We start from the raw sequence: 25,901 nt of genomic DNA, 5'->3' as shown, positions 1-25,901 counted from the left end.
AGGAACTTGGGCTTGGGCAGATCTTAAGTTTTTGGTGCTGCTGGAATTGGTGGGAAAGAACAGAGGAACAGGATAGTGCTATTACTGGGCATTTTCTACTTGAAGAGCCACAGATCTGTGGTAAAATCAATTATAGAGCCAAATACATGTGTTTTTCTTCTTTTGATTCTTCTACAACAGAGAATTCAAGTAGAGAACCCTATTGGTAAGCTGTCAGAGTCCCTGTGTACCCTACCATTACAAATGGATTCCAGGCAGAATTTAGGTCTCCATTTTCTTCAGAGGTCTGATGAACAGAAATGGCAAGGAAAACAGGATTTGATGTCCAAATTCAACTAGAAAGACTAGTATTTTGAAGACTTGGGTATTGTACTGCTTATAAGAGGGATTTGATGGAGCTGAGGGCCTCTCTACTCCAACCTTTCCATCAAGAAGAAATTGGCTTGTTGATCAGGCATTGGCATGCAGCCCTTTGGCAGCTAACAAATTGAGTTGCTGGAAATTAGTTGAGACATAGGACTTAACTCAAAATTTGGCTTGGCTTAACTATTTTTTTAAAAAAAAAAACAAAAAAAAAAACAAACAAAAAAAAAACTCCATAACCATCGCCAGTGATTTAGAAGAGAACACTTTATAGGGCAACTCATAGATGCTTGTACTGAAGCTTGTTATGGTTATTATAAACAGATGAAGCAACACTGTTGTGAAGGGAATCCAGCAGGAGCAATATAGGTCTGTGAAGGAAAAGCTTGCAAGGCTTTGAGCAAAAAAAACTTCTCTTTCTTCTTTAGTGTCTTACTCCAAACAAGGAGGCTGGGCTGTCCTATAAAAAAATGACAGAGAAGAACAACCAGTGGTGGCCACCAAAGTGTCTCAGCTGGACATAGCAGAGATGCCTTGCTGATGTTGCTGCCCTCAAGGAAAGCCATCACTTTGGCAGAGGAAGCAACTCAGCCTCACGTTAATGGAACACAGTTGCTACATCAAGTCTCAAGAGCGTAGAAATTCCATTTAAAATCCTCTTGAGAATTGGGAGTTTAGCAGTTGCCTTAGCTTCCATTCTAACATGAAGTCCAGCTGAATTTTAGGGTGTTCTCTGGTTTAGGACAGTGATAGACAAGATGAGCCTATCACCTGTCACTTTGGGTTAGGTCTCATTATAGGCCACTTTTTCTTCAGTTCCATGTTAATAGGACTCACCATAACCTGCATGCTGAAGTAATCAACACTTGACGGATCTCTATGCCTCAGAGGAGCATCATAATCTGTCTTTTTGCTGTCTTGCAGCCTGTCACAACAGGAGGTAAAACTCTGAGGTTTAATCTGATGCTCTCTGTCTCACAGTTGCCATGAGGTGACAAGCTGCATGCAGTGAACTTTTTAACTATTACTAATGAGAGAAGTACCATCAACATTATAACTCTGCAAGAAGTCCCAGAAATATTACCAGTTCAAGTCAATGTAACTGCAATGCTAATTTTTTTAATTTAAAAAAAATAAATATTTAATTTGTTTGGCTTGGTTTGGTTCCCCTTTTTTTCCCCCCCAAAAAAGATCTGAACTGTTTCATTAGGCATTATTAACACTCTCTGAAATTATGATTTCAGCACAGTGTGGATGCAAACACATTTGGTGTTTTGGGCCCAACACAAAGATACTTAGAAACTTTTTGACTGAAGGTTTCCTGAGATCATATAAACTATAATTTTTGCTTCTGCACAGTGCAGATGTGTTAAAGAGTTAAATGGAAAAGGTTTCCATGCTAGTTAGTTTTCTATTGTTCATAGCTTTGTTCCCAGAAAAACAAAGATGACCTTACCTTCAAAGACACAGAGCACAACGAGGTCTCTTTACATTTCTCTATGCCACAATCACACATAGAACAGGAAGAATGCCAAACCAGGTGATGTCAGATGGATTAGCTGCTTTGCACCAAACAGTTCATATTACTAAAGATAAGGGGAAGCCTGAATTCAAAGTTCAGAGTAGTGCCTGAGATTTTGCCCAGCATGAATCAGATTACATGGGACATTCAGGGGCCTGTGATCTTCATAGTCATAACCTATGTTTACATATATCTGCCACAGGGTTTTTTACAGCAGACTTTGTCTTTCATTTTCCTGAAGCTACAAGCTTCAGCATTAGTGTGCCCTCTCAACTAGCCAGGTTCAGACCAGGGACTGTAGGGCTCTCTGTGGATTGTCTGAAATATCAGAGAGGCTTGTGTGAGGTGAGACAATGAAGTTTCTGTTCTTGCCACTCTTTCCTGTGTCACATCTGACCAAAGGGAGGCAGTGAGCTGTGATGAAAGACTAACAACATTACCTCATGGGCTGAGTCCGCAGAGCTGTCTTCAAGTCTTCAACTATTTTATTTTTCATTTCTGTTTCTTCTTCATCGAAAGCATACAGAGTCTGCATCTGTTCAGAAAAGAAGATGACAATCAGGAAGGCTTGGGCTGCCTGGAAGCTGAGACAGGCCAGGAATTATGAAAAACAACAATTCCATCAACCCATGCAGAGGTGCCTGCCGACCTCTCACCAGGAAAGCAGTGCTTCAGCTACAAAACTGAATCCAGATGATGCTGCTCATGTGGACTGGCAGCTACATCCTGCTTTGCCACACTGGCTAAACTAGGGTTCTCAGATTACCCCCCAAAATCACCCTTGCCAGTATGCCCTCAGAAAACTGTACCTAATTTGGAACAGTGATCTGCTCTGATGATCTATGGATATGTGAGACAAAGTTTGTAGGGAGAGGTAATATCTTTTATTAGACTGACATGGCTGGAGGGATTTGGGGGGGAAAAAAAAAAAGCAAAAACCACCCAGACTTGTGTGTCAGGTTTCAAAGCCAAAAAGCTTTCTCTTCGAGTGGCTAAATAGCCTTCAAGTACTCTGAATTACAGTTTGGTTTGTGTACATACAAGCTTGACTTTTCTTCCCCACACTAAGTGTATCACCTGTTTTAAGATACTGATTTTTCCCTGAACACTTCGTCCTTGCTAATTAGGAACATCTACGGCAAACAAAGAAACATTGATGCTTTTCAACAAGTAAACTGAAGCACAGGGAATCTGGATTTTCCTCTGGTATGCAGTGCAAGATATCTAGACCTAGTCAGTGAACTGAAGATGCTCTGGGTCACTATAAATTATGATGAGAGATGATGTGTGGAATACATGCAAAAAATAAGGTTCTCAGAGTTACACAGTGCTAATTTAAAGTGTTATATCAGGAAATCGGGGTTCTAGCACTCCATACCACTGCAATCTTGCAGTGTGAAGCAAGACTGAAGTGCCTATTGCATATACCATTCAGGCTCTCAACTTCAATCTGTGACTGCTTAAAAAGTGAAGACTTAATGCTGGAAATTCTTAGGCTATAGCTAGGTCTTCTTAGTTGCTTCAATTGTAAAACAGAGGGGATAAACGCCTCTCTTACTGGCAGGAATTCTGGAGGATATCACTCAGTGGTTTCTGGAGAGCAACTCTGAAACCCATCTCAAATGAAAAATCTGATTAAACTGGGATCATCTATCAGGCTGTAGAGCTCTCTGTGGTGGAATCTGAGTAGCTACAATTGTGGCCCATTGCAGCATAATATTTAAGTCTTTCTTTTACTATTTAGCAAGCACCAAAGAAAACTTTCCTCTAACTGGAAGTTCCTTTAACCCCACCCTCCAACACCTCACTTCCCTTGGAAGTGCTCCCATGTTGCTTGCTTTTGCAAACCATGTGGTGCCAACAGATGTCAGATCCTCAGGGTGGTCACTTGGCTACAAGCCATTGCTGTCTTATGCTGAACAGCTGGCACAGGGAGATGTGTTTAACTCTAGGGGTCCTGTCTCTGATCCACACTGAAGTCAAATTCACTCAGTAACAGAGCAAGCCATTTCCTGCCCTAATGGAATGACAGAGCGCTACTGATGGAAAATGAGCTGATGATGTTTTATCTTTTGCCAGCATCCACCGACAGCCAGAAACATAAATTGAAGTGCTTAAGCCAAGCCATATATGATCCCCCTCTTCGAAAAATAAACAGAAATCCTGAACAGGCATTATGGAATCTCAATGGCAGAGTCCCGGGGTGTGATCTGGGGCTTGATTTGTATTTTCTTGGGTGACAGCCCATCTGGTCATCTTTCCTTTGGCCCATAAATGCTCCTTTGAAAGGCTCCCATTCCTCCAACAGCTTAATTTCTCCTCTGAGCCATTGTGGGGGGAAAGAAAATGGATGTTAGGAAGGTGCTCAACAGTATTTCGTTCAGAAGGAAAAAGGCCGATTTCCAAATGAAACAAATAGAAATAACCCTGCCTTTACAACAGAGAGTGATTATAGAAAATCCCTTTTCTAAAGCTGCAGGCAGCCAAGAGCCCTTCATTTCTCACTCCTGTGCACGGCCAGGATCTCAAATCCTCATGCCCTCTCTAAAGACAGGCTGGTCACGTGTTTGCACTATGAAATAGCTTTCTCGGCAAGAGTTACAGAAAACATAACTGTGTCTGGGAGACAGAGGGGAGGGAACTGCCATTATTTGAGGCTGGATTTCATTAATGTGGCTGACTGATGAATTGCTTTCCTGAACTACAAACTGCACTCGAGGAGTAATGTCTGCTGTGCTGAGGATGCAGCCAGTTGCTATCAGTTAACCAAACATCCTAGGAAGAGGAAGCAAAATAGTGCCAGGTCCTTATCTGGTCCCTAAAAGGTGGTATACATAAGAGTCTTTTTTACAAGCAAATTTGGCATATTTTAACAGATTAAATGCATCATCCACTTACTTATTTGCAATTAAAAAGAAAATAATCCACAGATTTGAGAAAGCAATTATTGACATATAATTTTATCTATAAAAATTTCAGGTAGTCCAAGAAATTACTTTTGAAAATTTGACTCAATTTAAAATGAAATATTTGGGGTTTATTCAAAGCAATTATTAATTCCTACACCCTGTCATATTCGCTAATCATTTTCCTAAACTGCTGAGAAGAAGAATACAGGCCCATAATGACATTACAGGTCAGAGAGAAAGAAAATTAGAAAATAGAGAGAAAAAGGGCATAAACTACCATAAACAAAACACTGTATGATAGACCTGCTTTTGTTGAACAGTCTCAAATGAAATAGAAAAAAGAAAGAAGCAAACAGAACAGTGAAAATACTACATGGATGTTCTGATTTCTCATTATAGTCCAAGCTCTTTTGCTTTTTCTTTAGATCTTGTCTAAATCATAACTAAGAAAGTACTATAGTTATTGAAGTCACTTCCAGCTCATAAACAACTAAAATCAAAATTTGATAGACAAAATATTGTATTGCATGCTTCCTTTGACATACCTGGACAATACCACATTTCTTAAAAAAAACCTCAAGTCTGTTGAAATTCAAGGGCACTACAGCTCTACCTTTATTAAGGATGAATTAAGAGAATAAACTGTGAATCATTAACTATGAACAGATATCATTTAAAAACCCCTGAACATTTAAGCAAATAAATATTGTTACAGGGATGTCACCTCCACACAAATGGAGGAAAAAGTTATCAGCCTGCTAAATTCTGATGAAAGATAAGTATTTTTAACATCCTGTGAAGCTGCTCTGCACTGAAACAACTGCTTTCTGAGTCAAGGAAAAGGGCCTGGCTACAGCTGTATTTATTAATCTTGACCCCTGCCTCATACTCCTGACTGAGCCATCTCTCCAGAAAAGCTGGATCTGCAACTACCTGGAAGTCTCTCTGTGGAAATGCAGACACAGCCAAGCTCATAAAAGCAATGCAGTGCTGTAAGAAGTTTCCCTCCCCAGTAAAATAAGGGTTGTGTTTATTTGTGCTGCCAAGCAGACAGTATCATGGGGTGAGGAAGGCAGAAGGAGCACAGGGAGGTTTCTTTACATGTGATATTAACATGGCAGCTGCTGCAGTTTTAAGAAGCTTTGTGTGTTGATGAATCAGCAGAAGATGACAATGACCTTGATAATGGAAATGGTCTCTAAATAGGGGCACGCAACTTGTCCACAATCGCCATTATTATTTATAAAATACAGGCACCAAAAGACTGGGCAAATATAGAGATTTCTCTTTTAAATTAGACATTAGTAGCAGTTCCCCCTTTATCTTAAGGATTGGTCTAAAAGACCCTCTATCAATGATCTACTTGGTCCTTTCATTTAAGCTACCTGAGAGATGGGACAGTCCCTCCACAGGAACTGCACACTACAGACCCAGTTTTACTGTCATATGCTCTTGAAAAAAATTGATTAAAAACTACTAAAAACTAAAACTATTAAAATATATAATAGTTAAAAACTCTATAATACTTAAGAAGTATTAAAAATTTAAAAGTCACAGCAACAGAAACAACTGTGGGAACAGAACTGTGCCTAAAAAGTGTAGTGTGGCTTTTTGAACTGGATCAGGAATCTGTGACCTAAAGTGCTTCTTAACATAGTGGTCTAAGGTTACAAGCAGGGAATGTCAAACACGTCAGGAATCATCACATTGCTCTCAAGCATAATCTAGGAGGGGCAGATACGGTGGGTAACACTGCAGCAGGTCTTCTGAGAAAATCATCCTTAAGCACGGGGGCCTTGGCTTCCTGAAATCCAGAGGAAGATACTTCACTTCATCAGCAGGATGAAGGTGCTGGTTTTATTTTACCAGCAGGTAAGGACAACTTTTTTGCCAAGCAAATATATTAAAAAAAACTTCATAATTAAACTAAAGGAAATAGAAAAAGATGTGGAAGTACATGTAAAAATATTCTTCTGCTGTTAATCTTTGCATCTCCAGTGAATTAGATTTTATTTTAAAAAATTTAAAACATTTTAACCTGACAGTCCTGTGATTATTGCTACCATTTCAACTCTAATACCTCTTGCAGTATTTCTAATTAAAATATTGCAATTCCTGATAGCGCCCAAGAAACACAAACTGAAATAGACTAGACAGTGTCAGGAAGCAACATGAAACATGTTTTTCTTCCACCACTTCTAAGCCAACTCCACTTGGATGCAGTTTGGAAAAAAAAAATTAAAAAAATCCACCCCTAAATTTAGTACTGAAATTATAAGGGACCAAAAATAACCATTTGGAAGCTAAGAATCTCAGAGGTCTAAATAATAATGAATAGAACATGACTTTTAAAGCATGTTGGAGCTGGTTCTCAGCTGTATTACTCTAGTTTTCCACTCCTACAATTCCTGTGAATTCAAGTCAACTAAGTTTCACCTGCTTAAAAGTGAAGCAAGTAAGTGGTAAATCAGAAGCAGGGGTTCTAACCCCAGTGTGTCTTTGTAATACTTCAAGCATAGGAGGAAATAATGAGGCTTGAAGACAAATAAAAGATTATCAGTCATACAGTGCTGAGGCATGCAAACAACATTACTGGGGCTGCTGTTTATTGGTGCTCTTAAAACATGTTTAAAAATAGAAACACAGGCCAAAATATAGTCTCATTGCAGGGAACTGCTCCAGATTTACAATAGTGGTGTGTATGTGTTCACTCCAGGTTTACATCAAGAACATTTAAAGACTAATCCAAAAGTCACTGAAATCAATGGAAAAACTTCAGTAGATTCAAGAGGCCTTGGAACAAATCCTACCAGAAGTATTTGGCTCAGTGACATTGTAAGGTTTCATACCCTTTTTTTTGAGGTTTTTTTTTTTTTTTTTTTCCCCTTAATGGCCCATGTACAGCAAATTTGTTCAGTCAGGAAATCAAAGCACACTACCATGCCAGTCACAAAGGCTCAGTCTCTTTTCTCAAAACAAGTCCATATTCTTTCTACTTCATAAATCTACCCAAAGAAAATCTGGCATGAAGAAAGGTGATAATTTTGCTTATTCATGACTCACAGTAGAATGTAGTTTTCTTTTATCCTCTTATGCTGAATGACAATATCTTGTAAATCTTAATTTTTTTACCAAGCAAGACATATTGCACCATGAAAACTTCATCAGTATTGACACATTTAGCACCCATTAAGGAATGATTTCAATAAAATTATTTTGTAGCTTATAACCACAATACAAACATTGCAGAGAAACCTGCAAAAGTCAAACATAAACGCATAACTAAACAAACAAGGTGTATTACCTAAGATGCTATGGATAGAGTTCTATCATCACTTCAGTGCAACTGCCAAAAAAAATCCAGGTAGGCATCAGACATGAATAACTGGAGGCAAAATTTGACTACAAAATCATGAAAAGGATCAAATTTCAAGACATAAAATCTTTAATATCAAAAAGAGATCAGTGGACACTACATCCAGGTGTTCTGCTTCTTCTGGTGACCAGATCTACTACGTGCTATAGAGGAAGAAACATATTATCCAGCTAGCTATTGAACAAGAATAATTAAAGAAAGTTTTCCTCAATATCTTGTTGACTTGTATCTGATGCCTATGGTGTTACAGCCTTATGTTCCTCTGTCTATGTGCTCTTATGTAAGTGGATATTATCCTCTATTAACAACTACCTGTTCATTAATTCTTCTACAAAAACAATAATCACAGCGTTCTTTTATAGGTTAGTTAGAAATCATTTGAAACCACACAAGAAAACAAAACTTTACCTAGTTTTTAAACAGTTGCTTTTCTGATTCATTCAATATTTTCTTGTTCCTTTATTCTGAAGGGATAAGTAGGGACTTTGGTTCCCTCTTGTCCATGATTTCACATAATATTCACTTAGAGGCTGCACTTAAGACTTCTCTTGAAGAACCAATCTATTCCACCTCTGCTTGGATGAGATGACACACAGGCCTCCAAAAATGCTAACTGCAGTTAAAAGCAGTTTTGGAAAAAGATGCATTCAGTTGTCACTGTTTCAGACTGGCTAGCCCTGCCAAGACACAAGTATGAGTGCCTGCATGTCCTGACAGCTAACTTTACATTAACATTCCTCTAAATTTCAAAAATAGGGGTCAGAGCTGAACTATTTTCATACTCCAACAGCACTCAAGAGCATGACGATCTCTTCAAGATCATTATGGTCAACTACAGTCTACAGCCAGCTGAATTGTAAAGAAAATCATATAAAAGGCACACAGCCATTTTTGTCCCTTCTTGTCAGGACCAGTGCCAATCAGCAGAGATCTAAGGATCAGGGCCAGACTTTGGGATAGGCCTCACAGCTGGCATGTAAATACATTTAAATAATCAATCTCATTACTCCAGATCTGAATTTTCATTCCACAATCAAAGTGGAATCCCTTCAGTATTGTTGAAATAAAAACTGGAAATGCTTATTGTGCTTTCTAATCTGTTCCTCTGGTACAGCAGGGCTCCTTCTTAATTCATATACTCTTCTTTCAGAAATCCTGCTTTAAATCAGGCATTTATTTGAGCTAGCATTCTTTATTCTGGGGACTTTTTTCTAAAGAAACACTTCTCTGTGGTAGGAAATATCCCCTGCTTTGAAGGAGAGGTCACTTACTGCTGCCATGGAATTGATGCGGTCAATATAGTAATCTGGCCAGCTGGTAGCAAGTTTATTAGGATCTTCTTGTTCCTGAAACAGAAAATGAAACAGAGTTACACAAGAAGCTTTTGCAGGATGAAATGCCACGGCAGAACCACCTGGGATTCTTCACTGTGCTGCTCTTTATTGTGGCATCTCCCCCCACATTCTTTTATGATACACATAGATTTGTGGCATTTATTATAAACATTTCTGCCAGTGCAAGGTTAGCACTGTCACTGTGGTGGGTCAGATAAAAAGAATCCTCTTCATCTAAGGTTCATAAACAGGTTAATAAAGTTTGATAGAGACACAGTTATCTTCTTCATCTAAGCAGCAAACTTCAATCCCTTAAACAGGTTACGTTTCCAAGTAGAAGGACAGTCCCTTTGCAGATAACAGGTTTACATTTGGTAGCTTCATATTGACAGATCTTATAAATTATTTTGCCTCTCTACTGGTGAAGCACCATCAAAGGGGTTTAACATCTGCTATGGAGAAAATAAATTTTAAAAAACAATATATATATTAAAAAACTAACCAAAGACCTCAAAAAACACAAAAGAGTGACTCATTTTGACATAACAAATCAAAAAGAGATTTAGAACAGAAATGAAGAAGCATTTTTTTTACCAAGAAGGTGGTCAACTCTAGAACAGGCTTCCTAGAGAGGTGGTAGCTGTTCCAAGCCTGACAGCGTTTAAGAGGCATTTGTACAATGCCCTTAATAATGTGCTTTAAATTTTGGTCAGGCAGTAAGCGGTCAGGCACTGGGACTGCTCTGCTGGAACTGAGCAGCATCCCCCCTGTTATAATAGAAGTGGTATTAATCCTTCTGTCCCTACCCTCCTGAATAATCCACCCGAAATCATCCTCAGTAGACTAAGCTTCTAAAAGAAGACAGCAATACAGACACCACCTCAACAGATCACAGCTCTTACTGAACCCTTGCATCCAACTGAATCAACAATTAAGAGCAAGATTTTAACACAGCATCATATGGTAAACTGTCACTCTATGGGAAGTATGGGAAGCTGGTAAAGTGGCAAGAGATACCAATTAAATCCACAGGTGCTGGATATCCACCACCTCACCATAGTAAATGGCACAATTAGGAACAGGATGACCTTTCTCAAATTAAGCAAGAAGTTCTGCTGTTTTTTCTTTCTTCCCTTTCCAACAACCAGCAGCAATCTGATGGACCCATTCTAAATGGCACATTACAGAACTTTGCAGCTCCTTGCCAATAGCCAGTAGCCATGTGTTACTGGTAGAATGCCTTTCACTGACCTCTTCCAGTGTAGAATACCTAGTGGCAATCATAACACTGACAACAATTTCACACTTGGCAGACCTTTACCTCCTGTGCAAAAGTCAAAACATGACCTTGGTGGCGGAAAAATAAATTAAAACATACAATAGATAAATACAGCATTATTTTTATAAGATAATCTTATCGTCCCCAAAGAGAACAATAGAGATGGAAAGCTAATCCAGAGGTTGTGAATTAAGATCATTCTGCAGTGAGCAAGGCTGAAGTGCTAGGTGTGCTCATAGCCCCGTTGAAATTTTTCTCTGCATGGAATTATGAAAGTGCCAGTGGCTTGTATAGAGTTTGCTGAGTACAAGTGACAAGAATATTGTCAGAACAAGGATTACATATGTTCCCTATTCTCCTGCCTCCACTCTCAGCTCCAATAAAAGACACAAATGCACCTAAATTAAGGACTGTCTGAATCCCTCCTTTATATCCCAAAATAAGCTACAATAATTTTTCTTCTTAAAATTCATTGGGGGAAAAAATATATAAATGCAGGAATGAAACAATCAACTTTTTTACTTATGCTGAAGAGCATCAAGATAAATACACTAAAAAAAAAAAATCAGAATTCTGCATTATTTCCTACCTGAACCCAAACCATTATTAATTTTTCAATTGGAGCCAGGGGTAAGAAGGCTCTAGACATCCCCTAAAGTATGTCTGTACATGTGGTTAGCTTGACAAATGAGATAAGGTCCTTGGTGTATCCTGCTCTTGACTATTCTCCACCCAGTACAAATTGGTCTGAACTCAGAGTATGTAAGTCTTGTGTTCTGGTTTTGTTTTTCACTAGAATTGGGAGAAAAATGGTTTCCATATAACACAGCCAAGTGTAAGTTTTTCTCCTGTTCTAATAAAACCCAAACTGAAGCTGTATATGCTGAGATTAAAAAAAGTTTTATCAGATACTCCACTATGCAAACCCCACTTTCTGAGGTTGGTTTGGCCCAGAAGCACATAAAACAGAGAAGTCCATCTAATTTCAGTTGTCCTCCACAGTCTCTGCTCAGATCAGATTTCATGGTGTTTACTTTGCTAGAATAATTGTGATTATGTACACAAAAACCAGGCATTTTGAAGCCCCAGAAAGCTACTTATACTGGGAATGAACACAAGGATTTTTATCCAGCCTCATGAAACCAGTAAGACGATTTTTGTTATTTATAGCAATCACCTGGACAACATTTTCAAAAGAGACAAATCCATACCTGTAGCATCAGAGCCCCAAGGAAAAAATAAACAAACAAACAAACCCAACAACAGTTCATGGTTCAAATTATATGAGTTTTGCCCATGATGAGAAATTACTGTACCATGTTTCCTCTCAGAGAAGGGAAGATAAGTTGAAAATGGAAAGCAACTGAAGGCACAGGGTGTGTGGTGTGGTGTGAATGCAGGGTGGAGCAACAACAGGTTGCTGGGTTTTTTTGTTTGGTTTGTTTTTAGTGTCTTCAGGGTTTTGACCCTCAAATAACACCTCAGAGAAAGCTGCAAGGCAACTTGATGATCATGACAAAATCCTTCCCCTTGCTCCAGGAGACACAGAGAAAGAAAATTAAAAAAAATAAAAAAATTAAAAAGCCAAACCAAAAAATGAGGCCCTAACATTCAAAGCCTCATAGGTATCAAAAGGTGGAAACAATAACCCATCTGTATAAGGGAAAACATTAGCTGAAGGAATCTATTAAAGCAAAGCCTTCTTTTAGCTCCTTGAATAGAGTAAATATTACATTAAAAAACAGACGTCAGCTTGTGGACTTTATAAGGGGCCATATCATTCTTCACTGGAGTAACAACTATGTAACTGCTGTGAAAACAAGATCTCAATACTATACAAGCCTGCAATATAGCCAAGGTATTATATAGGCTTTGACACTAATTTGGACAGGCTCCATGCCTTGGTGGAAAGTGGAACTTATGACTTCATCCCAAATAGGACTTAATAGAGTTCTGCAAATATTTGGACCATCTGAACCTATCAAAAATGAAACAAAGTATTGTGCACACAGCTCAGCTGATCCTGTAAAACTTCTTGTGAATACTGGGAGATCTGGTCCACTGGACCAGCTGTCCTCTAGAAAGCAAAGACTCTTAGAGGCTACCATATCAGTGGGACAAGCATTTGTGATGCAAAGACTGCCATTATCATAACAGGCACAATAAAAAATTATAGACCACTGCCTTTGCTGAGAGGCTTTCTATGAAGAGGTACCAAACACTAGTGTTACAGAAATCATGTGGAAATGCCAGATATTCATGGCTGAGTGGATCATGAAAATGAAAAACGCTGTTTTTATGGTGGGTACTTCTTTCAAGGTCATTTCAGTGAAAGAAACAGCACAGGGAAAATCTGAACAGTAACTGCCTATATTGAAGCTCTTCTGTGGTGAGCACTGGGTTTGAGTATGACACTTTGGTATTTCACTCTGCACCAAATGGACCCCAAACAATTTTAGCAGTTCTCTAGAGCATGTTCTGAAAATCCAAGCATGTCAAAGCATTAAGAAATACATCTATAAAATTTGCAACTTTACAAGGCTACTTTCTTGCAGATGGAGACAGGAAAACATGTATGGTGACACAACAATCAAAACTCATCCAAGAAATCACTGGAGAGTTGGGAACAGACATTCATCTGCCACTGAATCTAGCACTCTCTGATTTCCACCATCATATGTATCAAGTTTTCATGTGATGTAGACAAATCCTAACTCCCTGGGACCAGCAGGTACTTGGCATCCCTGGGTCTCAACCTATTAAATGGATTTTGCCACTACCTGCACATAAACCCCTGTGATAAACTCCCAGGGCTGATGACTCACAAAGCTTTCTAACATGCAAACAAAAATAACACTTCCTCCTTCAACATCTGCATCAAGAACTGCACTATATTTCATATGACAAGCATGGGTACTACTGGCATAACAGCCGTTCAGTGGCAACATTTCTTCTTCTCAACCCACCTTTCAGAACTGCAGACAGCTATTGTTACTGCTCTGCAGTGTTCAGAAAGGAATGGGAACAAGCTACATACCTGATACTGCAAAATGTGGGTTTAAAATCTGGCAAGGAACCACGCTGCCGTTTATTGAGCTCCTCTCTGTATCAATAAAACCAGTATCAATCCAAACACAGATGAAGAAAATGAGCTGAGGGCACTGTAATAAAAATTCCTGTTCCAGCTTGTTCACTGTATCATGTCTGGACACTACATGCTCAAGTTTATACTTGGGTCACAAAGAACTGTTTTTGCTTGCAAGAGCCACATCATTATAGAGTGGTTCCTATTCTCAACAGCCTGCATACATCATTCTAGTACCTCACAGAGCTGAAAGACAGGTTATTTTACCTAGTATGAAAAGTTAGCATTAATACATACAGTTCAAAAAATAAAAATTGTGAAGTTCGAGTCAGTACCAGAAATTAATACCCTTTAAAAAAAGGGGAAATACATTATTTGTCATACTGAGTAGCTCCCTGTAGCTACTTTTTTCATATTTCCTAATAAAAAGCAATTGGAATTGGGATCCTAGACATAAATGAGTGGGCATTTTTTGGTGATTATTTTTTTAATGCCATTTCACTGCAATTTTAAGTTTTAACATGACTTAGATCAATTGAGGTCAAAGCTTGGCTAAGTAAATATTCTCTGCTGCTGGATGGTGCTCTCCCACACTCTTCAGAACAACAGCTTAGATGGTCAAATGTTTCCATGAGGTTTGCAGGATTCAAATTTGTGTCCGTGTTGTGTTTGGAAATAGAGTGCACAACCTTTGTTCTCCACACTGTAAACCAGGTGGGTTTTTTGTTTGCTCAGAGGGTGGAAAATGGTTATCACTTGCTCTTCATTTTCTACAGTGCTGCTCTTCTCCCTTCAGATGCTTTTAACAAAAGGTTTGGCTTTATGCAACATCTGCTATTAATGCTCAGTATAACACAATCTTGTAACACCTTGCACTCTACACCGTCAAAGGTCCTTAAAGAAATTCATGTATTAAGTTTTTCAGTCTCTCTTTCAGTGAGATCAGCAGCAACAGGGAAAACGGGATGCAGACAATTACACAGTTCCCAGTTACACAGGAAATCTGCCGCCCAGCCAAAAATCAATCCACACTGAAGCTGTACTGCACTCTCATACAGATGACCATTCTCTCTTTTTTCCATGACTGACTTTTCTTCACTTTAAGGAAAAGTTCAGCTTTCAAAGAAACATTTACCTGTTTTTTGACACACTGTCCATCCTACTTGCTATGTCTCAGCTTAGAGCAGCCAAAGCTGCATAAATAAAAAGACACAAAATGTGTTTGATCTGCTGTGGGATGAAACACTAACTCATAAGTGAAGCTAAAATACATCTAAGCTTTCAGACAGTTTGCGCCTCCAGAAAATCAATCATGTCCCAGGAGATGCTAATTTTGAAACAGGACAGACACAGAGCCATTCACTAGACAGATGTGGTCACTGCTCCATTTCTCAGACTCTGTGATGAGCATTTACACAAATATTCTCAGGCTTTGGGAGAGGGAGCTATATCCAAGCCTTTTAAGCACAATTTATCCAGATGAGAAAAACAAACATTACTTCTCTCCCTGGAATTAAGTTATTGATGTGCAGATAATAATCCTCCTGCCACAAAAACAGCTTACTGGAGAACTATTTATTAAGGGAATATTCATTAATTACCAGCTGCAGCATGCATCTGAGGGCTTCTAATTGTCTCTCATAAAGATGAGGTATAGCCAGCCATACATGCTATACATACGTACTCACTGGATTATGACACCCTTCTTTTTTTTTTTTGTTTTGGATGCTTCTTTTAGCCTTATCTCTGCCCCACTGTCAGTAATTTAATGAACCTAATAATGAACTCCAATGCTAGTTACTAAACAGCCTTTCAAAGAAAGAATCAAAGATTTCATTTTCTAATTTATACCACAGAACGCCTTACACTGCCAAACTATGAACTCACTGCTGCAAAGTACAATAAAGTCTAAAAGCATAAAAGTGAAAAAGGGATACATTCATGAAGGATGAGGACTCCTTCTTAGAAATAATTTCATAATACTGAGAGAAGCTTCAATTCTTCTAAAATTCATCAGCTCTTAAAAATTAAAATGGACCCTGCCACAGCCTGCAAAACTTTTAAATAAAGTTAAATATACACTTTTTTTTTTAATAGTTTATTCCATCTACCACCTTCCCAAGCTACCATAAATACAGCGACTCTAGAAGTTTCACACAGTGCCCACACAATGTGTAATTTTTAACCCCTTCTAATACACAAAACCACTTCAGATAAATATTTCTAATTTGTATCAGCCTACTGGATATGAAAGCAGTGCTTTTACTTCTCTTTCAGAAAACATGCCAGATTCATAGCACACAGAGCTACATAATGTGGCACTGAAAATGGACTGGAAAGTGTTATAAACTGATGATAAGAATTACTTTTTTCTGAAACCTCCAAAGTCTCCACCACTGATTTTAACAGACTGTAGAAATGTAGTGTTTGAACCAAGGCTGATTTTACCATAATTATGCCTGGCACAAGACTTTTACTGGTAGAGAGAATCCCATTTTGGTTAAATTTAAATTCTAGCAGGGTTGCACAGTACACTTTTAGTTTTAAGAACCTGTCTTTTTTTTTTCTTTCCTACTCTGCTGGTTTTCATCACTCTCCTCAATAAAGACAATGCTGGCAGCACTTATAATTTACAGATTGTACAAGTGTGCTTGCCCTTCTTCAAATATATTTAGCCCTGTTGTAGGATGGGGATCTCACTATCATCAGGCACCAAGTCATGGGTGTAGTACAGCGACCAAGAGGACAACTTTTCCCTATGTATACAGAACTACTTCAATGTTCAGCTGAGGCCACATTGAAATATTCAGCACCTTCAGCCTTAAGGACAAAACTTACTTGCCAAACTGAAATCTGCCAGGATTATGCATTGTTTCTCCACTGAATATTTTACCTTTGTCATGGAAGTTGGTTTCCTGTTGGAAACCTTCTGACTCTGTGGCTGCCTAAAGGTCATTCTGTCCTATTAGATGAAGTCCATACTCACACTTGAAACCTCTTAGATGCTCTCCTTTTCACAAGCTCTGAATTAATCAACTGATATTCTGCAGTTGATAAGTGTATAATCTAAACAACAAGCTGCCAATTGCAGATGCAATTCCTGAATTCCGTACACTTACCAAAAAAACCAAACAAAACAAAAACAAAACCAAAAAGTTCTCAGGAGTCTGCCACCTTCCATCAGCCCATTGTGTTTACTTCTTTTGGATGTGAAGGGAAATGTCAACTATCAAAATTCTTACCAGTCAGAAGGTCATCTCATGATCATTCTATTCAGGGCATCTTTAGGAGAAGACAAGACATTTCTCATGGATACAGCCCTGCTCTCCAGGTGTGTGGCTGCTGACTTAGATTGAATTCCTGAACCACAGCTCTGTCCCCACAAATCTGTGATAACCTTGAGGAAAGGGTCAAGGTTCTCCAGTGATTCCTGAGGTAGGTGAAGCCAACAATCTGTCAGTATCCCAAGAAATGCTAAGCAGCATAGAACTGCTTTGGTTGGAACAGCCTTTTAAGATGATCAAGTCCAACTGTTAATTGGACAGCAGTTGTGAGACCTATTGTGTTGTTTCATTAGCATCCAAGCTCTGCATAGACCCTACTCCCTTTTACTCTGTTATATAGAGGTATTGTTTGTCCATTTCCATTCTACCCTTAACACAGTTCACCTTAGAATTAATATGCTGTGGATACAGAAAGGAACTTTTTCCTCATCCATTCAGCTTACTTTGTTTCTTTTTCAACAGCACTGTTTTCAACTGTATCCCTACCCAGCTAGAATTTATGTCATTTGGATCACCTCCTTCCTCACTTCCTTTCCTCCTCCTCCTGGCATTCTTTAGGCAATGTGAAAAGCCACAAAAGAGCCAGTATAACAGCCTCCTGTCTGCCACATGCCTGCACAGAAAGTTATCTTTTTGTCTTACTCTGTTTATCTCCAGCAAGCAACCACTTGCAAACTTCCCCGAATAAAAGGAAAGTATCCATGGCATGTTGCTTGATGATGGGAATGAAATGGCACTAACCATGCTCAAAGACACAAGAAACTATGTAGGACACACCTACTCAGAGCCAGCACAGCTCCCTGAGACAAACCCATCAGTAAGCACACACCAGATTCCGTAATGCCAAACTCTTGAAGGTCTCAGTGCCATAAACAATGTGGACAACACACCCACTGTCTGTTTTTCCAGTGACATCACTGCTTGCATGTGCTTCCATCCTTTCTCCTAGCCTTCATTTCTCTTGCCTTATACAGCTGCAAGATATTTACAGATGCCTTTCCACAAATAACTGAATATCATAGAAGAAAATATGATTTTCACCTCGATTCAGGTGCGTAGCTGAAGCCATCACATCTGACCAAATGAAAATGAAATCATTCCCCAGAGCAGCAGAAAGCAATTTCTTTCTTTCTCTTCATGGCTGTCACTAGATCCTGGCAATAACACTCTACAGTTTCTGTTGCTAAACATTTCCCTGAAAAAAACAGGGAATTCAGCAACCCTTACTGCTCAGGATTCACTGGCTTTTGAAAGGCTGGTGAGCACTCAGTGAAATTCAGAATACAGAGTCAAGAAAGCACTACTCTCTACCAAATCTGCTACTCAAGTACCAGAGAAATATGCTCTTGGTACTTGGTAGTTATTTGCTCTCCCTTATCCACCTGAGACTAATCTGAACAGCAAGAACTGCATTGTACACAATTTATATTGTTATATATTGTGCACAAGAGATGTTATATATGTTGTTGATTGCACACTATCAGCAGAACTAACTCACAAAGGGACTTTGGAGACTCAGAACTTTTGCAAGAGGACAGACAAGGACAGAATATAATGCAGTATATTTTTGTTCTTAAGGACATCAAATCTTAGCAGGATGACAGCTGGATAAAAGTTTTCTTTTTTTTTTTTTCCCCTCCCTTTTTCACGCCACCCCCATTCAAGCCCTTTTTTTTTTTAGTCCACAGTAGGGTCAGATCTCCTCCCACTAAACTCTCCCAAACTCCCACAGAATGCAAGCCAAATGCAAAATACAGCATTAAGCATGATGATGACAATTTTCCAACTATTACTGTATATAATCAAGACTATTTTGGGACTGATTTTTGAGAAGTGTTGAGTGTTGCCTTCAAGCAAAGCACTAGTAGCACAGCTGAATAATGCAGAACTGCAAGATGGAGACCCAAATTCTATATACTAAGAATATCTATAGCAAACACTATGCAAGTTTATGGAGTTTATGTCTTCAGCAGTCTTAACAAAAGAACTTGGAGGGTATTTTTCTAAGCAACAGCTAATCTTTCTTGTTGAAGAAAGAGAGGAAAAGGGAGGAAGAAACTAAAAATACTCCATGTTGTTCCCATGGGGGCCTGGGAAAGAGAAGACTTTTCAATTATACATAAATAAATATATAATTTCATGGCTTTTACAGTAACCTCTTGCATCAGGATAAATAAATGAGTATGCAACTGTTAGCACTGCAGCATGGAAAACATAAACCAAGTAAAAAGAATTATTTGGAAAAATGCCTTAGTTCCTCTTATGACTGCTACAATGATAACATCTTTAGATTCCAAGCTGTAATAATGGTATATCAGCTGAATTATGCCAGCATTTTTGCCCCATTAACACCAAATTCATCCTCTAAATCACTATAAGAGGGACTCAAGAAAAAAAATTAAGAGGAGCCTCTCGTAATCATTAAGCCTATCACATTGTTTCTCTAAGTAACCACTGCAACAGAAGGGAAAATACCAAGGAAAAAAAAATATCCAGACACAATTACAGGAATTAAGTTATAAACCATAAAAAATGGCCAATATTTTGTCTCAGTTATACACAAGGAATAATGGGGTCAACATCAAGAAATTTACACTTACGTGAGATGAGAACAAAGCCTAAATTCATTGTATGGAACTACGAAAGAATGAGATGGTGTCTTCCATGAGTCTCAATTTCTATTCTTTCAGCAAGAGCACATTCTCTGCATTAAATGATGTAGAAGGAAGTATGTACCATTTTTGGCTTTGTTTTACATGGTATTAACCATTGCCCAAATCTGAGACCTACTACTTCAGCCTGCAATATGGATTAACAGAGGCAATTAATCAAACAGGTCTTTCTCACCCGAAATACCCAAGAGCACCACTGATCAGGAAACACGTGCATTTGCTGCATTACTGACACTCTTGCTGCATTTTGTTGTCTGCCATCATGTCCTGTGCTTGTCATAGGCCAGAGTTTCTGAATTTGCTGCTCTAAAGACTACACACATTTATAACAGAATAATTTTTGAAGCCACATGCCTGTCTTCCTTACCTAGATGAAAGATACTGGAATAACCCAATGTCAGCATCAAGCTAACAAATCATCCCAAACATCTGAGCATGAAGTCATTCTATTAACAGAAAAAGGAACAGATGGTGGTGGGAAAAAAGTAAGTTAACTCCACAATTGCTGGCATCTTCCAAACATCCAGCTGAAGGAATGCTGCAGTTTGCAAAGGGCAGCATCCTCCCACTGTGACTTACCAGTGTTAGGAGATTTCCACTGAGACACAGGCTAACTGAAAGCAAGTCTGTTTTCAGAGTTCATCTGAGAAATTCCATATTTCAGTCTGTTTCATCAGCAGTTTCCTGAGCTAAGGAAGTTGTACAGTCACTCACACCAAAAGCAACCACAGATCCCAGGCACTGGGAAGGAACAAAATAACATCTTTTGCTACAGCCTATTTCAAGAAGTTGGTTTCATTGCAATAACACAGGAGCCAGTAGGTTGCACAGAACCTTACTGTTGTCCCCTTTCTTTAGAGGGCCATACAGCTACTCTCCTAGTTTGATTTATGGCCAGTTCAGTGAATCACAGAACAATTTAGGATGTAAGGGGTCTCAGGAAGACGGCACCTGCTCAAAGCAGAGCTAATTTCAAAGTTAGATCAGGTCCTTCAGGTCATTGCCAAGGTTTGAATACTGAGCTTAATTAACAAATTGACTGAATAGCTGAAGGCCACTTCAGAAGAGAAACAATTTTCTGATGCACCGAAGACTTCAAGCAAAATTCTTTAGCTCCAATGTACAGGTTGGGTTTCACCTGCAATCATCAGATACCCTCATCGTTTAACCAGCGAAACACTTGCATTAACTCTAAGTCCCACACAGCTTCTTCAGCTTCCTTCTTCTTACCAACTGCTTTTGCTTTTAGGCTCCTGTATTTGCTTTGAGGACTACTGTGTGTTTTTCAGACTTCCCAGGGGAAGAGAGAGTAGAAACACCCATCCACGCTTCCCCTAAATACTGCATGTAAAGTTGGGAGAAAAACTCTCCAGCCTTTTAAAGCTGGGATTCTCACAAAGGGCTTCTCAAATACTGCAGCAAATCTTCTTGTGTGTTCATGTCTGCTGCTCCCAAATAAAGCTTGTGGAGTATCAACTCTAAAGAAAGGAATTATAAGGGACACATTAAATGCTCCTTACAGCTATAAATTCATAACCAAAACAGTTAAATATTCCAAATCAATAACAGACTCTGAAAGTATTTCAAAGAGGAAAAAATACTGCAAGAAAATAGACTTGAAAACAATACAAACTTCAACCACCCACTTCATTTATTATGAGACAACCACGTGCTTGGCACTTTTCATGCAAAAAGGATGAACCCCAAAGGGCTTTCATAGCTTGGATCAGACAATACAAAACCAAAAACCCACACTCAGACTACACAATGGTGTGATCTTCATCTGGCATATTGTATCACTAAATGAGACCAGATGAACAAGTTTCTCTCTTCTTTAGGGAATAAATATCTATGTCCTTGTATTTCTCCTACTTAAAGTAGGAACCTGAAGAAATGAACACTTTCCTACACCGAACTCCTATCTGAATACAACAGATGTAATGCAGCCTCCTGCTCTTAGAGCCTCCACATGAAGCCTTAAAGGCACAGAAAAGACCTCAGGGTTTTGGAAGAAAAGCCTTTCCAGCTTACTTTAGCTGAGAAATAGCTGCCTTTCCATCTTAACCAGGCTGAAATTGCACCTTTCCAGTGCAAAAACGGAATGCAGAGCAACTCAAGAATAAGCAGTAGGTGCTGAGCTTTCTCTCAATTGAGAAAATTTTTCCTCAAAGACAAGGAGCACTGCATATATTTGCATTCATCTTCTGTTTCATCCCTGGTAGGCTAAAATAGTTATATTAAAATCTGGAAGAGCAGCTTAGATTACTCCAGCAGACTATATATATATATATATTTGTACACACACACACACATACATCTATTAATGTATATTATACATATGAATTAATGTTATATTTATAGTTTTAACAGGAGGATTAATTTCCCTCTCTGAAAGCTGGAATTATAGCTGGGTTTAGATTGGAAATTTTGATTAGAGCTGTACAGGAGTCTGAAGGCAGGCATGGGCTTGGAGGACAGCAGCATTTTACTCCACATCCAGCTGCACAGGATCAAGCTATACTTTTTATGGTGACATTTTGCTGCCAATGTAAAACTCAAGGGCAAAGCTCAATAAGAAACTCAAAAAAAGGAAAAACTGAAAACCTGACATGTTGATATTATCTTCATTAATGCTAGACAACCAGCATGGGGCCAAAAAGTGTAAAACTACTAAAGGTCTGACTAAGGGCAGTGTTCCCTAGGGCATTCTGAAGTCTAATGTAGGGTAGGACACATCCCTTAAGTTAGGAAAAAGGAACTGAACACAAGATGCACAAGTATTTGCCACTTCTTGTATGGGAGATGTGTAAACCTCTTCTAAAAGGGCATCTGGGACATTCTCTGCACCTGGACTGCAGCTTCACTGGCTTCAGCACTATCTGTGACCTCTGTCTGAAGGATGTGGACTCCTTAGTGACAAAAGTGATTTTCACTACATCCTTCCTGCTCCTCAGAATGTTTAAAGCCTATTTTCCTACTGTGGAAGGCTTTTTCTCTAGATCAGTTTCTCATCATGCAAAAAATATAACCAATTTAAGGATTATAAGCATGTACTCTTTTTTCAGGTACCACAAATGCCTCATTCCAGAAGGCTGCAGTGTGCTGATTGTTGCTTCAGTACCTGAGTCTGAATAATCTCAGGAATAGGTAATGCACAGTCAACTCAAAGCATCTATGCTAGGGTACAACCCCAAGACATCTAGGAGAGTTCAACATAGTTGCTGGGATTGAGCTTTTTGCTGCTTTCAATTTGTTTGTTTGGACAAAAGCTCTATGGTACAGGTAGTCCAGTTTGATTATACTTTAGAAAGAGATTTGCTATCAATGTTTCCCTCAGAGAAACACAGAAGGAGGGAAAAAACCTAACTTGTTTAACTCTGCAAAACGTGTGTGCTTCCTACTAAAAACTGTTGAACAGAAGGCTTACAAATTAGTCTCTAGAGGCAGGAAAGAATATAAAAGAAAAGTATTTGTTTTCCAATAGCAATAGGTCTGAGCTTGTAGGACTGTACAGAAGGCAATAAGCTATTACCTGCACAAATGAGGACTCATTCTTAGCAACACAGACTGCATCCAGAGCAATGACTGCTGAAGCAGAGAAATACTTGCATGCTCTACCCTTTTGGGGATCCCAATATGAGCTCTTTTACAGCTGAAAGCATTGACCTGACACCTTTTCTTTTAATATCATTATTTGATCAGTATTTAATAAGATTATGTACTTTAGTACAAGCCGCTGGTAAAATAGCACTGAGTAACAACGTTAAATAACAACAGTTTTCTAAACCTTGACAACAGAAATGTTACTATTTATAAATAAATTCATCTGAAAGCATGGTATAGTGCTTGATCCAGGCACTGCAAAGCATATAGCTAGTAGAAAATCTAGGGATAATGTTACAGGAAGAAATTACAAAAGTGGATTATAAATTTTATATAAGTCTAAATTTCAGCTGATAGGGAGACATGAAGATTATCCCAAACAAAACCAAAATAAAGTACCTGAACTGGGGGAGGACACCATAATTTGCATTAATTCTTCACATGGCTTTACTTATAGCTCAATATGGTGTCAGAGGAAGGTCATAATACAGAAGCAACCTAAAAAATATAACACTGTTGTTTTGGATGGCAGATCAGGCTGCCATCGGTGGAGATTGATTAATAATTCTTCTGATGCAAATTAAGACAAATGAATCTCTCATTGTATGCTCTGTACCAGTAAATGGCAAGGTAAAGGACAGCTGAGACTGAGAACACATTAACATTTTCCAACAGAGTGGCCTTTATTCTTTGCAAATAGCTACTCCACAAGCAAGAGTGAAGCATTCACTACATCTGGCAGCTGAAGCACTGCTTTGTTGCGTGATTTGTTTTTAGAACCAATGGTTTCATTTGCAAACCAAAATTGCCAATAGTCACCAAAGCAGGCATGGCTGCATAACAGTGTGAAAAGCTCCTCTGTAGATACCATCCACAATCATGAAATTTCAATCAAGAACTGAATTTCCTTTGACTACCACTCAATGTTGACTGGCAAACTATTCCCCTGGCATAGAAATTTAAATGCACAGACAGATGTCTTCTTCCCCCATTCCTTCATAAAGGCTTGGTATCAGAAACAGGTGGAATGCTTTTTGATACACTGGTGACTTTCTGATAACATATTGGGAACAAGTACCAGAGAAGATTAGATCTGAAGTCTAACTGTTAAGGTAAATAGAAAATGACTGATCTGCATTTCAGCAAGAAGCATTTGTTTACTTAAGACAGTCCACTAATCCCACCACCTTTGGAGCAAATCAGGAAGCTCTGACCTTCTGGTACTTTTAGACTAGAAAAGGCATCTGAGATTAATGATTGTGAACAGTGGATTCAACCTGCACTCCTTGACCTTCTTGTTCTTAGCATTTTCACATGCCATGTTACAAAGAGTAGAGCTCTTGCTTCCCAGGAAACTCAAAGAACACAACATCAGCAAGACAGAGCTCTCAGGGGGTTTGTCCTGGATGGCTGAAAGCATTCTGCCAAATGAGGAATTGGGCTCTTTGTGGCTAAAATTAGCTCACAAATTCTTCAGGGAAAAGACAGCTTTACCCTAAGGGGAAGCCTGCAATAAGCTCCTCTGTCACTGTAACACAATGGTGATAGGTGGCTTAGGTAGTTGGCTAGAGAGAGAGAAGAGAGAGATGTCATCACTGACCATCTGACTGCCTGTGTGGAAACAAGAATAACACTGGGCAGTTAAGGTCTGAGTAATTGAAAGTATCTAAAACGTTATGAATAGACATCTGGCAACAGCATCCTGTTCCATTTAGCACATCATTTTGAATAGCTGGAGTACAGCTATCTGAGGCTGCACTATGAATGCATATAAAGATTTTCCAGTATGCAGCTCCTTTAACTCTGGAGGGATTCGAGATTCTTATATCAAATCCACTTCTTGGAAAAAATTGAAAGAAGGGAAAGAAAGAGAAAGAAGGAGAGAAAGAAGGAGAGAAAGAAGGAGAGAAAGAAGGAGAGAAAGAAGAAAAGGAGAGAAAGAAGGAGAGAAGAAGGAGAGAAAGAAGGAGAGAAAGAAGGAGAGAAAGAAGGAGAGAAAGAAGGAGAGAAAGAAGGAGAGAAAGAAGGAGAGAAAGAAGGAGAGAAAGAAGGAGAGAAAGAAGGAGAGAAAGAAGGAGAGAAAGAAGGAGAGAAAGAAGGAGAGAAAGAAGGAGAGAAAGAAGGAGAGAAAGAAGGAGAGAAGAGAGGAGAAGAGAGGGAGAAGGAGGGAGAAAGAGAGGAGAAAGAGAGGGAGAAAGAGAGGGAGAAAGAGAGGGAGAAAGAGAGGGAGAAAGAGAGGGAGAAAGAGAGGGAGAAAGAGAGGGAAGAAGAGAGGATAAGAGAGAGAGAGAATAGAGAGAGAGAAACAGAGAGAGAGAGAGAGAAAAGAGAGAGAGAGAAGAGAGAGAGAAGAGAGAGAGAGAAGAGAGAGAGAAGAGAGAGAAGAGAGAGAGAAAGAAGAGAAAAGAGAGAAAGAGAGAAAGAGAGAGAAGAAGAGAAAGAAGAGAGAAAGAGAGAGAAAGAGAGAGAAAGAA

The 25,901-nt window shown here is 38.9% G+C and overlaps 1 protein-coding gene across 7 annotated transcripts in view; it reads right to left on the bottom strand.

The window, feature by feature from the left end:
- Positions 1 to 25,901, bottom strand: part of DAAM2 (dishevelled associated activator of morphogenesis 2) — a 203,586-nt gene that overhangs the window by 70,679 nt on the left and 107,006 nt on the right. For all 7 annotated transcript variants that reach the window (XM_071739383.1, XM_071739381.1, XM_071739382.1 and 4 more), the window contains 2 exons: positions 9,442 to 9,516; positions 2,326 to 2,420 (listed from right to left, as the gene is read on the bottom strand). In XM_071739383.1, the coding sequence (XP_071595484.1) occupies positions 2,326 to 2,420; positions 9,442 to 9,516 (170 nt within the window). The remainder of the gene's footprint in view (positions 1 to 2,325; positions 2,421 to 9,441; positions 9,517 to 25,901) is intronic.

This window comes from Heliangelus exortis, chromosome 3, assembly GCF_036169615.1.
Source record: "Heliangelus exortis chromosome 3, bHelExo1.hap1, whole genome shotgun sequence".
NCBI lineage: Eukaryota > Metazoa > Chordata > Aves > Apodiformes > Trochilidae > Heliangelus > Heliangelus exortis.
The sequence above is the reverse complement of the archived record's forward strand: the minus strand, read 5'-3'. Positions and strand labels throughout refer to the sequence as shown.